Source organism: Myxocyprinus asiaticus, chromosome 18 (genome assembly GCF_019703515.2).
Source record: "Myxocyprinus asiaticus isolate MX2 ecotype Aquarium Trade chromosome 18, UBuf_Myxa_2, whole genome shotgun sequence".
Taxonomy (NCBI): Eukaryota; Metazoa; Chordata; class Actinopteri; order Cypriniformes; family Catostomidae; genus Myxocyprinus; species Myxocyprinus asiaticus.
In genome coordinates, this window is record NC_059361.1 from 25,794,757 (window position 1) to 25,811,062 (window position 16,306).

General features: G+C 36.7%; 1 protein-coding gene across 1 annotated transcript in view; it reads right to left on the minus strand.

The window, feature by feature from the left end:
- LOC127456001 (mothers against decapentaplegic homolog 3-like) overlaps nt 1-15,778 on the minus strand; it is a 28,254-nt gene extending 12,476 nt beyond the window's left edge. Inside the window, exons 1-6 of the mRNA XM_051724267.1 lie at nt 15,637-15,778; nt 14,234-14,697; nt 2,379-2,572; nt 2,123-2,251; nt 803-877; nt 670-720 (exon numbers count right to left, since the gene is read on the minus strand). Of these exons, the coding sequence (XP_051580227.1) occupies nt 670-720; nt 803-877; nt 2,123-2,251; nt 2,379-2,572; nt 14,234-14,436 (652 nt within the window). The 5' untranslated portion in view covers nt 14,437-14,697; nt 15,637-15,778. The remainder of the gene's footprint in view (nt 1-669; nt 721-802; nt 878-2,122; nt 2,252-2,378; nt 2,573-14,233; nt 14,698-15,636) is intronic.
- Nucleotides 15,779-16,306: the final 528 nt, after the last annotated feature.

Below are 16,306 nucleotides of genomic sequence, written 5' to 3' on the forward strand. Positions count from 1 at the left end.
TACGTGGTTCTTTCTTGTTTTTTTATCTGTCAAAAACACCATCCTACCTGTGTCAGTTATACCACTATCCAACAGAGATCATACTAAAATTACCTAATCACCTTTTTTAAAGCTGAAGTATGTTTCTGCAACAAAATTTACCTATGAATGGCTTACAAATAGTTGGCTCTGCATATTAAGCTGGGATAGGAGAAAGTATTTTAACACTGAAAAAGTTACATCAGCTTTAAACGTGCAGTTATATCTAATATAGTCACCAAAAAGGCTATATCCACGTTTTGTTTATGAATTACAGTGGAGTGCTCATCTACAGATTTCTTCTTTAAAAGATCCATCATGGTTATAATAGTGATATTGGTTGGCTCGTTGATCCTTTGGGTCATATTGCATTCTGGCCACAAGCAAACCACTCCGGAGTTTGCTTAAAATCTGACTGAGACTACCTCATTCAAGTGGTCTCCGGCCAATTGTTTTGGTGTGGTTCCAAAAGCGATTGCCATGTTTATACTGTATATGCCCAAACTAGCCAAACTAAGGAAGAAAACACACCAGGTTCTGAAACAAATGCTCCAAACGAGCCAGGTTTGAAAAAGCCCTAAGTAATAACTGGTTTTGAAATACCAGTTGGGTCAATAAATAAAATGAAAAAAGATGCATGTTTTTACTTACCTAGGTTGCTGTTTGTAGGAGAGACAGGGTTGGGTGAAAGGTTAGGTGAACCTGAGAAACCAAAACAGATTAATAATAGAACCTGGTCTGATTTCTGATATCAATCTCTTGTATGTAAGCTCAGAGCTCTAACCTGTGTCCATGCTGTGGTTCATTTGATGGTCGCTGGTTTCCCCATCCTCACTCAGATAGCCTGGAGGAGGGGTCTCTGAAACACAAAACAGACATTTGTGTAATTAAATATCATGCAAAACATACAATTATGCAAAGTGCACACTACAAGACAAGCCTGCCGCATATTTAAAGACTTCTCATATAAATCATTCACATAGCGATGCGAGACAGGTTTGAAATTTTGCAACTACTTGCAGTATGTCTTACAAGTGTGAACGCTAGAAGAGTGTTGGGGATTTTACACACATTACAAGTTGACTACTATCTCAAGTTTTCTGTCACAGACTTAAAAAAAGGAGATGGTTCTGTCTGCATCCTGCAAGACTATTACAAGACATGCTTACTACAAGTTAAGCCCCCTTTAAATGACTTGAAAATGACAAAAGTCTTGCAACAGATGTCACATTCATACACTGTGATTGTTGTGTTTATTGTAGTCCCACAGCAACCCTACACCCACCCCTATCCCTACCCCTAAACCTAACCACAAACATCAAAAAATGAAAAGTTTGTAAAATTATTAAATATACCACAAATTAAAAGTTAAATCTGTGTCAGTAGGTGGCAGCAGTGAGAAGAAATGTGATGAAAATGAAGAAAAGAAGCTAGCATATGCTAAGCTAATAGGCTAACCAGTTAGCTTGTGAGCAAACTGGAGAAAACAGAACAGAGAAATGTTTAATGTCACCATTTATATCTTTGGTTTAATAATATGATATGTGACATAAAATGTAAAAGTTATTCCTTGTCAAATTTACACAGTTAAAACAAAATGAATCATACAGTGAATGCATAGGATTCTAAAAGTTAATTTAGCCAACAGAATCACTTTATGATCACAGGGAGTGTTCCTTTTCATCTTGCAGGATGCAGACAGAAACACTTGGGTGACGAGCCTTGTAGTGTGCATGCGCTAGGCTTTATGAGACACTTAACTGCCACACAGCAAATTGTTTAAATGGAATTCTTTCTACTGTTCGGATCATGCAAACCATTTTCAACACCAACAGTCTTGCTTAATCGAGTTTGAGCCTCACTATGATGTAACAGGTCATGAGTTGAGCGCTTTGATCTGTGCTTGCCTTTGTCCTGTTTGGCCAACTTTATTACAGGCCAGACTGAACACTCTGGTTTCGATAAAACAGTTTATATATCCCGAGACATTGCAAAAATCAAAGAGCTGTGAGTCGTTGAGCCAATGTTTGTATTAGAGTGAGTGCATGTCTGGGTGAAAGTTAACGCGTGATTTTCAGAGAGAAAACAGAAAACATATTTTTACCTGGTATATAGTTGCTCGGAGGCTCAATCCCGGCAGGGAAAATGGTGTTCTCAGGGATTGAGTAATCATCCAGTGGAGGGAAGTCTGAGGGGATGTCAGTGTGCCGAGGAACCAGGACAGGAGGCAAAACTGAACACACACACACAGGAGAAATTTCCCATTAAATCACTCAAATTCATTTCATACTCAAATCTGATCATGGAAGTGAACAGCATTTGAATATTAATGCTTGAGTAAAAACTCCTGCCATGGTCACCTGGTGTCTCCACACGCTGGTAGTGGTAAGGGTTCACACACACCTCGTCCTTCTTCATGTGGAAGGCAAACTCACACAAGTCTATGGCACGCAGCTCATGGTGGGACTGCAGGTCAGGCCAGCGCCATAGCCGGCAGTAGATCACATGAGGGAGGCCTTTTCTGTGAGATACCTGCAGACGGCCATCCAGAGACCTGTAGAGAGAGTTTAGGAGGTAATGAAATAACCAGTGTTGGGGAGAAACTAAAAGTAGTGATGCTACTAAATGACATTTTTCAGTAGTGGTAGTAGCTCAGCTAACAGTGTAGCATCACAAAACACTTGTTTTTGTTGTTCCTTAAGGAGGTTAATTAAAATGAACCGATTCCAGAAAACGATTGGCCAATTCATGCAGATCACTGCAAGCAATTTTATGTTTTTCCCTCAATTTTTTGTAGCGATATACAAAATTCATTACAATAATTTTACAAAATCATATAATACTTAGTCAAATGCTGCTGTCCATCGCTATGTTTTCAATATATGTTTAATTATAACAATATATGTATGTTAAGTTACATAAATTGTTGTTTTCTAGTTTTATAGGTGGTAGTGTAAATTTGTCCGTTCAAATGTTGTTTATTGCCATAAAAATATACAATTATATCAGCTGATAGTTATCTATTTATATATTTTAATATGTAATATATTACCTTTTATATTATATTAAAGCTATTAATAAAAATGCTTTGTAGTTGATAATAGCCAATGAGAAGTACTTATGATCACTTCACTGCTTTTCTAGCCACAAAATCAGTATTATAAAACAATGAGTGAGGGTCATAATAGCCTATTCAACTGCAGAAAACAGATGCTGAATAACATGATATATTAAACTTTTAGAACAGGACTTTGCACTATTTCTAACAGTGTATTGCATCAATCCAAAATCTAATTAAAGTGAAAGCCCAATAATGTTTTCCCTTGCATGAATGAGTCCTGGGTCAAGAATTCATTTTTCACAGAAGTCAGGATATTCACATAATGGCACTAGAGCTGCATATAGTGGAAAAGTAAGGCCTTATTTTCATATGATGTTTGGGGGCAGGGGGGCTGCCCGTTGATGGCAGAGGTCACTGGCTGTAAGGAGAAAAAAAAATGCATTGAAAGTATGAATCATCCTGATGCTATTGCAGCCTATACACAGCCATTGCTAATGCATTTCATCGCATTAATACATTTCCATCGTAATTCTTTTAAAAGCTCAGACTCTGAGAGAAAAAAGAGTGAGTGCTTTCAGAGGAAGTAGCCTGGCATGAGTACAGAAAGATGGTGTGGCAGTGCAGACAGTACACTGAAAGCAGTGCCTGTACAATTTTCCAGCAGTCACTGGAACTGTGTAAATTTTACCTATTCATTCAGCTATGTACCAGCACTATGAATGCCAGTATTCTGCACTATAAACCTCCAACAGGAACAGATGACATATGCACTGTATTTGCCAGACAAAACAAAAATATTAGCATTTACGTAATATGTTTGTAAATGTAGCTTTCGCCTAATACTTAAAAACTAGTGGTCGACTATAGATTTATATAGATTTTGCAATTGCTGATGTGAATATCTAGTACAGAACACAGTGAGTGATGACCAATATATATCTCATATAGCCTGTGTAATAAAAGGTAATGGACTTTATTTATGAAACATACACAGAACAATTATTTGTGTACATTATTTGTACATTTTCACATTGTACAATGTGCTTACACATACAAGGAATTTGTCTTGGTGACAGGAGCTTCCAGTGCACAACAATACAATACAGCAACAAGACAGAGATAATAATAAAAAATAATTACAAATTTAATTAAAAAAAAATTAAAAAATAAATAAAAATTGAATAGAAAATAATATATATATATAGAATACACAATAAGACTATATATATATATATATATATATATATATATATATATATATATATATATATATATATATATATATATATACACACACACATACACACACATATATACACATACACAGACACACACATACATACTTACACAAATACACATACATACTGCAAATCTCAAAACAAATCTGTTATATACAGTGCAAGGGAATGTAATGGCAGAAGAGTTTGGATGTGTTGGATAAGTATAAAAAAGATTAGACTGAATTGCACATAATTATTGCTCAATGGGGCAGTTTTAACTGTTCATGAGATGGATAGTCTGGGGGAAAAAAACTGTTCCTGTGCCTGATGGTTCTGGTGCTCAGAGCTCTGATGCGTCGGCCAGAAGGCAACAGTTCAAAAATGTAGTGGGCTGGGTGAGTGGGGTCCAGAGTGATTTTTCCAGCCTTTTTCCTCACTCTGGAAGTGTATAGTTCTTGAAGGGAGGGCAGGGGGCAACCGATAATCCTCTCAGCAGTCCGAACTGTCCTTTGTAGTCTTCTGATATCCGATTTTGTAGCTGAACCAAACCTAATCCTAATTGTCTAAAAAAGACAATTCTTGTAAAAATGTATTTCTTTGTAATAATTAACACAGAAATGAATTCTGCTCATGTTTCATTAATGTACACAAAACTGTGGTTATTAAATGTACCCTTTCTACAACATGCATGTACGTATTTATCTAAATTTAAATATTTATTTAAATACTATAAAATATTTACTTATTTTTGCTTGTAAAATGGACTCAAAAATATTAGAACATTTGCACTCTGAAGTCTGAACAGTTGGCAAAGCAGGCATTGTTATCGACCGATGCAAAAAAATCTCCAAATGTCCAAAAGTAACTCTTTTATACTTCAAGCTAAAAAAGCAGTTCTATTTGCTTTATTAATGTCTACACCAAAATCACATTTGCAAACATTACTCAGCCTATTACTTATGCAAGGACCAAAGACCGGCACCTCTTTGTCAGTTTGCAAACTCACAGAGGGGACAGACCGTCCCATTGTCTGACTCAGACCAACGAGACAAAGCAAAGTCCTTGAGCCTCCCAAGTCACTGCCAGAGTTCTGCTCAAGACAGACATGCAATTTCCATTCCTTCTGTTCAAGTCAAACTGACATCCAGACTGACCTGAGAGTAACAAACAGCTGAACCCGTTCACTCTTCAGTCAAAGCCAAGAGCACCCATCCCCTCTGCTCTCCATCCCACACACACACACACACACACACAAAAAGTTGAGGAGATATCACAGGGAGTGTGAGGCTCACCAGTAACCTCAGAGCTTCCTCTTCGAGCAGCAGTGTTTGTTGTCTACACCTACATATCTCTCACACAATCCACAATTACACAGTACTGTGCAAAAGTTTTAGGTACTTATGAAAAATGTTGCATAGTGAGGATGTCTTCAAAAATAATAGTTTTCATTTATCAGTTAATGTCATACAAAGTCCAGTAAACATAAAAAAAGCTAAATCAATTTTCGGTGTGACCACCTTTGCCTTTAAAACAGCACCAATTCTCCTAGGTACCCCTGGACAGTTTTTCTTGGTTGTTGGCAGATTGGATGTTCTAAGCTTCTTGGAGAATTTGCCACAGTTCTTCTATCTATTTAGACTTGTCTCAATTGCTTCTGTCTCTTTATGTAATCTCAGACTAACACGATGTTCAGTGGCGGACTTTGTGACATCTGTTGCAGGGCTCCCTGTTCTTCTATTCTAATCTTTTTTATTTGCAAAAGTAATGTTTGGGAGTCTAACATTTATATTTCCTATTGACACACTAAAGCTGAAGATATAAATAACCATCTTAAGACAAATGCTTTTGTGAAACATCTTAAACATCTTATGATATATATATATATATACACACAGGTGCATCTCAGTAAATTAGAATGTTGTGGAAAAGTTCATTTATTTCAGTAATTCAACTAAAATTGTGAAACTCGTGTATTAAATAAATTCAATGCACACAGACTGAAGTAGTTTAAGTCTTTGGTTCTTTTAATTGTGATGATTTTGGCTCACATTTAACAAAAACCCACCAATTCACTCTCTCAAAAAATTTGAATACATCATAAGACCAATAAAAACATTTTTAGTGAATTGTTGGCCTTCTGGAAAGTATGTTCATTTACTGTATATGTACTCAATACTTGGTAGGGGCTCCTTTTGCTTTAATTACTGACTCAATTCGGCGTGGCATGGAGGTGATCAGTTTGTGGCACTGCTGAGGTGGTATGGAAGCCCAGGTTTCTTTGACAGTGGCCTTCAGCTCATCTGCATTTTTTGGTCTCTTGTTTCTCATTTTCCTCTTGACAATACCCCATAGATTCTCTATGGGGTTCAGGTCTGGTGAGTTTGCTGGCCAGTCAAGCACACCAACACCATGGTCATTTAACCAACTTTTGGTGCTTTTGGCAGTGTGGGCAGGTGCCAAATCCTGCTGGAAAATGAAATCAGCATCTTTAAAAAGCTGGTCAGCAGAAGGAAGCATGAAGTGCTCCAAAATTTCTTGGTAAACAGGTGCACTGACTTTGGTTTTCAAAAAACACAATGGACCAACACCAGCAGATGACATTGCACCCCAAATCATCACAGACTGTGGAAACTTAACACTGGACTTCAAGCAACTTGGGCTATGAGCTTCTCCACCCTTCCTCCAGACTCTAGGACCTTGGTTTCCAAATGAAATACAAAACTTGCTCTCATCTGAAAAGAGGACTTTGGACCACTGGGCAACAGTCCAGTTCTTCTTCTCCTTAGCCCAGGTAAGACGTCTCTGACGTTGTTAGTGGTTCAGGAGTGGCTTAACAAGAGGAATACAACAACTGTAGCCAAATTCCTTGACACGTCTGTGTGTGGTGGCTCTTGATGCCTTGATCCCAGCCTCAGTCCATTCCTTGTGAAGTTCACCCAAATTCTTGAATCGATTTTGCTTGACAATCTTCATAAGGCTGTGGTTCTCTAAGTTGGTTGTGCATCTTTTTCTTCCATACTTTTTCCTTCCACTCAACTTTCTGTTAACATGCTTGAATACAGCACTCTGTGAACAGCCAGCTTTTTTGGCAATGAATGTTTGTGGCTTACCCTCCTTGTGAAGGGTGTCAATGATTGTCTTCTGGACAACTGTCAGATCAGCAGTCTTCCCCATGATTGTGTAGCCTAGTGAACCAAACTGAGAGACCATTTTGAAGGCTCAGGAAACCTTTGCAGGTGTTTTGAGTTGATTAGCTGATTGGCATGTCACCATATTCTAATTTTTTGAGATAGTGAATTGCTGGGTTTTTGTTAAATGTGAGCCAAAATCATCACAATTAAAAGAACCAAAGACTTAAACTACTTCAGTCTGTGTGCATTGAATTTATTTAATACACGAGTTTCACAATTTGAGTTGAATTACTGAAATAAATGAACTTTTCCACGACATTCTAATTTATTGAGATGCACCTGTATATATCCCTGAAAACAAAGAGTATTATATACAGATGTGCTCGGGGAATTTGCAAACCTCACAAGCCAGGATTTGCGTTTTTTTGCAAAAAACAATTTTTACTCACAAGTACTTATTTTAGCCCATTTACAGCCTGCTATTTTCTAAACTAACTTAAAACACCCAACAAATCAATAATAGACTTCAAAACTGTCAATTATACACAATGTATGTTGACCAGAGAGCCGAAAAAGACAAAATAGTCTTTTAAATCACATTTTAAACTACATGTTAAAGGCACGTAATGTCAGATTTTTTTATTGTATCTGAGGCTGAGACAAAAGTAAGTTGGACTTTTTAGTTTCAGTAATATTTAAAGATTTATTATATTCCTGGAGTCGCAAGTTCGAATCCAGGGCGTGCTGAGTAAATGAAGCTTGCAACGCGAAGGCTTCGCAGCCGGGGATGCAGCAGCAGCACAAAGTTAATGGCGCTGTTGTAAATAGTGGAAGAGATATGAAGTGCTTCCACTTTTGGATGCAACCTGTTTATAGCATTCTCTGCAGATGACATGCAGAGCTCGACATTAAGCATTGTGATGTGCTTGTCCTTCGCAAAAAGTAAATTGTTCATTCAACTGTCCAAGTAAAAAGTTACTTGTCCAGAGAGAAAAAAGGACATGTATTGGTTACATGGTCAAGTAACATGTCAGAGTTTCTGTTGTATGTTTTCTAAAATTACGACATGGCCAAACGAATAGTATTATACCTATGCAATCAACTAGATTCTCTGGGACAGAAATGTAAACTGCGCTGGGTAGGGGAGGTTATTTTATGTTACATGTACACACTGTAGTCAAATAAAGGAAATCATCCATCACCATCATGTACAGCAGGGGTGCTCACACTTCTTTGGAATGAGATCTACTTTTCCATCGTGTTACTGCAGCAAGATTTACCATACAATATACATTTATCACAATACCAAAATTTCAGTAGTCTTCAGAGAAATGTGATGATTTTTGATACCAGCTTCAATACCACAACAAATAATAGCCTAACACTAACTAACTTGTTAATTATAAAAGAATTAAGTTCTCAAGTTATTATTCAAGAGTAGCAAACAGTCAGTAATAAAACACTATAGAACAAAAAAAAAAATACAAATTAAGAAAGCAGTGCTTATTTACAGCTTTTAAAAAAATTAAAAGTATCAAGTATTCAAATAAGATTCTGAATGAATTTGACATAAAACTACTACTAGTCTTCTCTGTATGAATACTTTTGTACTAGAGTTATACAAGTTAGTTATTCAGTCAAGAGCAGTGAGTGTTTTCTCGTTTTCTTGTTATTGTTGTTTGATTAATATTACGGACACACTTGACAGCGGCAGGTCTATTAGGTTACATTTAAACTTTAAATATTTAAACTTAAGTCGTACATTTCGTTACAAACAATATTTACATTCACTTTAAACATAACTCTCTGTGTTTACATGAACACCTCACCAAGAATTTTGAAATGTATTTGACCATTTAGGCGTGAGCGTTCTCGGAGCGCATGTATACCGCCGCACACACACAAGCAAGTCAAACATCGCGCTGCTGTTTTGCTGCTCATCTGATCTTTTAAATCCAATATGTCATTTGAAAATATATTGATAAACCTTAAAAAGTCAATATGCCATCCAGCCCTAATGTTAGCCAATCAGAACAGTGGCCATTTACGTTGAGGTTTTAAGGAGGCACTTATGCCAAAACCGAGCATTTCAGACAGAGGGCCAGAGACAGGGTGGAAAATTATCATATATATATATATATATATATATGATGTTCTCCACGCTGATACCAACATACACCAGTCGCTCTTTCCTTCGTTCTGCTTGTTCTTTCTTTTTCAGGGCGTCATCCAGGGTCAGCAACTGTTCTTCAAGCCTGTCGCAAAGCTGCTTATGCTGCTTAAATTATGACAGTTTTAATAAAAATAAAAAATAAAACATTATGAACATTATCAATGGATCTCAGGGAAGATAATAAAACTGTAAAAGAAAGAGCATTTCTTGACCCCTTTTAAAATACACTTATCTGAAAATTTATTAAGAGGAAAATACCCAAACTCGCATTTCTTAAGTGTATTTATTTAAATATTTAAACAGTAGGCTACATGCACATACTTCTGGCTGTTTCATGTTTTCATGTTTCCTTCAACAGTGGCCATGTTTACATGCACTTAAGAAGACGGTTTATTCCAGCGTTTTTGCAGAATGCGGCGTCCTGAAACGTCATGTAAACAAGAACGCAGATTTCTTTCTGCTGCTTAAGGGATTAAGAGAAACCGGTTTAACACACCTAGGTTTATCCTCGAGAACGCGGCTTAATGTGGCCATGTAAATACGTAAGCGGTGTTCTGATGGGTGTTTGAAGAGTGAACAGACCTAATAACAAACATCATAGGATGGAGCCCAACAACAAGTCAACACAGCGGAAAGAATTCAACATTTACAAGTACAGTGAGAAAAGCACATACATACACTATAAACTATACCAGTTTATACACACCAAAGTCCTTCACTTTCAAATATGCGCTCCTACATTGGGGGAATACAAAAGTTTAAGTAAGAGGGAAACCCCACTATTGCAGCGCAATTCCGCTGCAGGTCACGATATAAAGTTAAGGAAACAGCAAACACTCTGAAATATCTGGAAATAAAGCAAAACAACAGAGAATAATATAGCAAAACCATGTTTGTTATGGGGAAATTACTTTGCTGTGGAGATTGGAGAAAGAAGCTTTTTGATGAGTATATGAGAGTAAAGAGTACGCCGCTTATACAGTGCATGTAAATGGAACGCTGCTTTCTCGCAATAAGCCGCTTTCTGGTGACCATGCAAACGTAGTCAGTAAGGGATTTTTCTCAGATGTTTATGTTTTTAAATTTGCATTAGAACAGTTGGTCAGTCAAAAATCAAACTTTGTATAAATAAAGCTTTGATTGAAGAAAAATATGTGTCATCGTATTTTTGGAATTTCAAGCTGTTCACCACATACAGTTTATTATTGTTATTGTTAATACTTAATCGATTTTCATTCATTAACATTAACGATTGTTGCTTAAGAAAATTTCTTAAAATTTGCAACCCCATTATAAAGTGTATTTCCACTGACCCTAGAATCGCCCCTGCTCACAGTGCTCAGAATCGTTCGGCCCGATGGTGGAAAGGCGCTTAGAGGGTTGTGGGTGGGCTCTTTTGACATGAGCCAATCAGCAGCAACCACTCAGAACACCATAGCAAATGCAGCAACACTGTAAAACCCCCTCAGAACACCATAGTAATCGCATAGTAACACTCTAAAACCTGATATGAACAGCTTAGCAACCGCACAGCAATTCCTTGGCAAGTACTCTAGCTCCGTGGCAGTGTGATCAAAACGTGTTACTAGAATTTTTGATTTTGTATCATAAAGTATATATCAAAAGCAGTTTCAGTTCAAAATCTTTTTTCAATCCATTCTAATGCATTTTTACACTTTACATACAATGATGCAAACTCAGGACAGCCCTACATTAAAAGATTCTTTTGAAAAGACAAGTTGTTAACATGGATTTGGTCCTCTTTTGGTTAGGAGCTCTCAGAATATCTGTGCTCTTTGTTTGAACATGCAGGAAATAGCATGACCTCAGAAACCCAGAGCAGCCTGTGAGCAGGTGATTTCCTGCTCTAGTTCTGTTGCACACATGTAGTCTTCCCTCTGTCTCCCAGCACAGCCATTGTATGTCTTTTGAAACGTGGCTAACACCAACTTCTTACACTCAGCCACAAACCAAACGGCAACCCACGCCCTCCCCAGGCCCTGCGCTGCATTCTTGATCTCTGAATAACCATTACACATACTTTCTTGAGTAAACACACTCTCAGCTGTGTTTAAAGTACAGAGAAAGTCTGCCTGTGTGCAAATGTGTGGAACTTACTCTTGAAATTCACACCCATTTAAATTTAGATGCTCAGGTATATGGCTTGAACAGTGTTTGGTTGGTATTTTCTTATCTTAAAAAACAAAGATCACACAGGGGTTTGGAGGTTTGCTTGAAGATGACAGGTGCAGCAGAGAAGCAAGCACACAAGCACTTCCTCTGTGAAAGCGCTCTTAAAAAGGGGCAGGATGTATGTGGTCAAACTGTAGAAAGCAGGAATACAATAACGCAGGTGCCTAGATCAGGCACAGTACAGCTCTAACTGATTTAATATGCATGTATTGTGAAAATGACAATTACCAAAGCAGACAGCAAGGAAAACAAATCAGAATGTAGGGGGGGTCTAGAGTAGTAAACTCTTGTAGAACACCAAGATCATAATACAAGAAATGTACAACAATTGTGAAAATAGAGCAGTTCTAAATAAAAGAAACAATTACAGATCAAGACATTAAAGATGTACATCTCTGCCAACTTTAAAACCAGCAGGTTGTCGATGACAGTGACACATCAGGCAAATCCATAAGAATCAATAGAGAGTTTTCTCAGATGAAGTTCTCAGATGGTAAGCTATGCACTTACATGCTCATAAGTATGCAACCCCAGGCTCTATTCATTTTACTCTGTGTGAGTCACCAGGGGATTCCCACTGAAATTTCTCTGCCTGATTCTTAGTTGTTTCTGTGTCTGAACAGTCTCCCTCTGAGTAATCACTCACTTAATCAACCAGATGTGTATGGACAGGACATGTTCTTGGCATGACTTTTTGGCATTACTAATAATGTTGTCAATTTCTCAGTCAGTGAAAAGGTCTTAAAGTTGACTTGTGTCATTTTTATGTAAATATACAGTATATATACTTTCTCCTACTCCAGCTTATACAGAGACAACTATTAGTAAGCCATTCTTATGTTGATTTCCCTGAAAAGCGTAAATGCTGTGGCTGTGGTGCTATCAACATTACTAGTAGTTTGATTAGTGCAGATTTATATACATACAATAATGTTGTACTGTATATAGGCCTATACAATAGCCAAGTGAATAATAAATAAGCGTTGGATCAATTCACCAGTGATGATCAATAACCTTTCATTCAGTCTGACAGACTCATTCGGCAATGCATCATACACTGGTACGTGATTAACGGCTATAAATATTTCAATTAATAATATGAAACCATATCCTGCATTATTTCTATTAAAAATACATGAAGATAATCTTTTCTATAATCTTTTCTATTTGCAAAAGTAATGTTTGGAAATACCTTTTCTAAAGTTATATCCAATACTACAACTTCGTTGCCATAAGGATGTAATGTCAACAAACCCTAAAATCCTAAAACAACTGTAAAAATGTCAATTTCAACAATTTTACAGTTTTGACAGAAGAATTAATGTGTGCTTTTATAAAATGATAAGCTTCAAGTTTCTGCCTTTAAACCCTCCAAAAATTGGCCCCATTCACTTCCATTGTAAGTGCCTCGCTGTAACTTTTTTGCTTTTTTAAAAAAAGAAAAGGACGGAAGAGTCTAAATTATTTTTTGTAGTAATTAAGATTGTCACAAATGCTGTCGATTGATTTCAATTTACATTGAACCCAGAATATTCCCTAAATTACACAAAACAACAGGTCATTTACCCAAAATCAAGTTTTTGTTTTTTTAAAACCCACTAGTTGCATTGTGACTTGATATGTTTTAAACTTAACAATGGCATTCACAATAAACAAATTAATTTAAGATGATAATAATATATGATCTGTGAACTTCACATCATTGTGCAGTCCAGTCTGCCCCAGATATCAGAGACAATTATATAACAGCTTAGCTTGGCACACAGTGGTGTTGAGCATTTTCATTCACTTGTTTGAGCCCCAACATCGCAGCATAATATACAAACTACTGGTTGTTTAGTTTATGGTCATTCATTCGAGCTTTAAAAACAAACGGAGAAGTTTATATAGGACTATTTTTTTTTATTTTTTTTTTGCCATAGTCAGCCATTCTGGTTAGCTGAAAAGCGCTAATATCAATGCTAGCAACCGCACACTGTTAATTCTGAGAACTACATTTTATAATCCAAACCAAAAATTGTTTTTCTTTTCCTTTATACACTATAAAACGAGCTACGACACTGAAAGGCAACAGTTCTGAAGAAACCCATAGATAATAAATCTAGACTTTAGCAAGCTAGTCATTGGATCTTACTCCAGTTATTCCTCATACATTTCGATTGATTTACAGGCTAATGAAACCACATCAACGGCTGACAAAAGTACTCAACTCTATTACAATCTAACCAGTGTTTGAAGAGCGTGACAAATAGTGTATATCCCTGATTTTTGCTAGTTAGCAGCGTTAGCCGCACAGATCTTTGATGTATATGGATGTGTCTCAAACACTAGTGAAGTGTCTACCTAGACGCCATAACTGGACATGTGTTCCGAACGTTCAGAATGTGCCTCTGCTGTGCCTAGCTTACCATGTTTTGAGACAGACTACAGTATGTACCTCGGTATAGTGATGCATTTGGTGTTGATACACTGGGTGGTAATGGCCTTCTCCAACTCCTCCAGCTGTCCTGTCTTCTTCAACTTCTTCACCAGACTCTTCACGGCCTTCTCACACCATTTCTCCTCCTGTCCGTTCTGCTCGCCCTTCTTCCAGCCCAAAAGTCTCTTTACAATCGGAGGCGTGAAAGGCAATATAGACATCTTTAAACAGCTCTCAATATTTCCCTCGTATGATCAGATCAGCTGGTGTGGATGTATAAGAAAGAAGAAGCGTCGATGGATCTAGTCAATGGCCCAAAGGAACTGAAAGTTTGTTTTATGCCCATTAGAGTCACATTGCCAGATGATGAGAGATGTTTTACCACAGCAGGTCTGCTGTAAGTGAACAGCACACAAATGAAGTCCCGGCGAGACTCAGCGCTGCCTGGAGCCGCCCCTCCTCCTCACCACCCCGATGTAGACCTTTTGGAAATAAACATACCCATACCTAAAACCCATGTAGGCTTTTTGCAAAAAGGCAAAGAGTTTCAATTTATTATTACTATTATTTTTTATTATTATTATGTTATTATGAAACTACGTTGTTTATTATATTACTATATATATATATATATATATATATATATATATATATATATATATATATATATATATGTGTGTGTGTGTGTGTGTGTGTGTGTGTGTGTGTGTAATACAATTAAATAATATTTTTTATTATTAAAAATGGTTAAAAAAACTACACATAACAGTAGCTGACACTCTGAACAGTATCACAAGGGAAAAATGCATATTAAATGTCAAAACTAAATTTGCTTAAAAATCAAGATTTATTTAATCAGTGGCTTTCTAAAAACACTTTCAAGGAGAAAAAAGAAAATGCATTTTCAGTGTCTCTGAGGGTTAATGCAACATCCACACAAACACATCAAAGTTACCCTAAACATGCCATCATTTTGGTTAAAGGATTTAAAGTTAAATACAGTTCATAGACAATAAATTAACTGCTAACTAAAGCCTTCTTCAGCCAAAAGTTACTTTAAAAACTTTAAGTTTGAATCTTAAAGTTCATACATACGGTATATACAGTATATATATATGTATATATATATATATATATATATATATATATATATATATATATATATATATATATATTGTTTTTGTTTTTTAAGGCATAATCTACAATCATGTTTTCATCAAAACGCACAGTGAGGACTCAAAGATATTACAGCTTCCTTTTCTGTTATAGCATCATTTCTGTAAAGCTGCTTTGAGAAGATGTGTGTTGTGAAAAGTGCTATACAAATAAAAATGACTTGACCTGACATGCTATATAAAATTTTAACGCAACTTAAATTGAGCAAATGTTAGAGGATGATGGTGTTTTGGCGATATGCGTACCTCATTATTTGGACTTGAAGCCCTGGCAAGTTGTGTACATTTGTTCTAGACTCCAGATGGGGATGGGAGGGGTCAAGGTCTGAGACAGCAGCAGTCCTCTGTGTGCACTTGCATACATATTCAGGCCTGTTGCAGCTTGCCCTCAGTAAGCACTTACTGGGAATGTCCCAAATCACTTCATGTCCATTCTGAAGAGGACTGTCAATTCATGCCAGCTGGAGGGAGTAAAAGGGCTCTGGGTCCATGGAAATCAATCTCTATCAGAAACTTTCCTCTGGGATATATTAATTAAGATATTTTAAAGGTCACATATAAATTCTGTTTATATTGTGCTGACTCATCAACTGTCCAAAAATGTATAACAGACATGTAACATATTAATAGCACAATCACTAAACATTACTTTCTGTGATAAGCGGTATACTTAAAATAACATCTGTTCTAACAAATCAAGTAACTGTAACTGAGTGTCCCATTAATGTTTAAACATTTATTCAGTCAAATGAAATATTCCAAAAAACTTTGGCTCATCACCAAAAGCAAATACTGCTCTAAATTATTTGAAAATCATGTCTTCTGAGTGAAATACAAACTGACATTGTAAAGAGAAATGGCTTGTTGGATCCCTCAGCATGTTAAGTGTGGACACATTCCCTTTTTACAACCTACA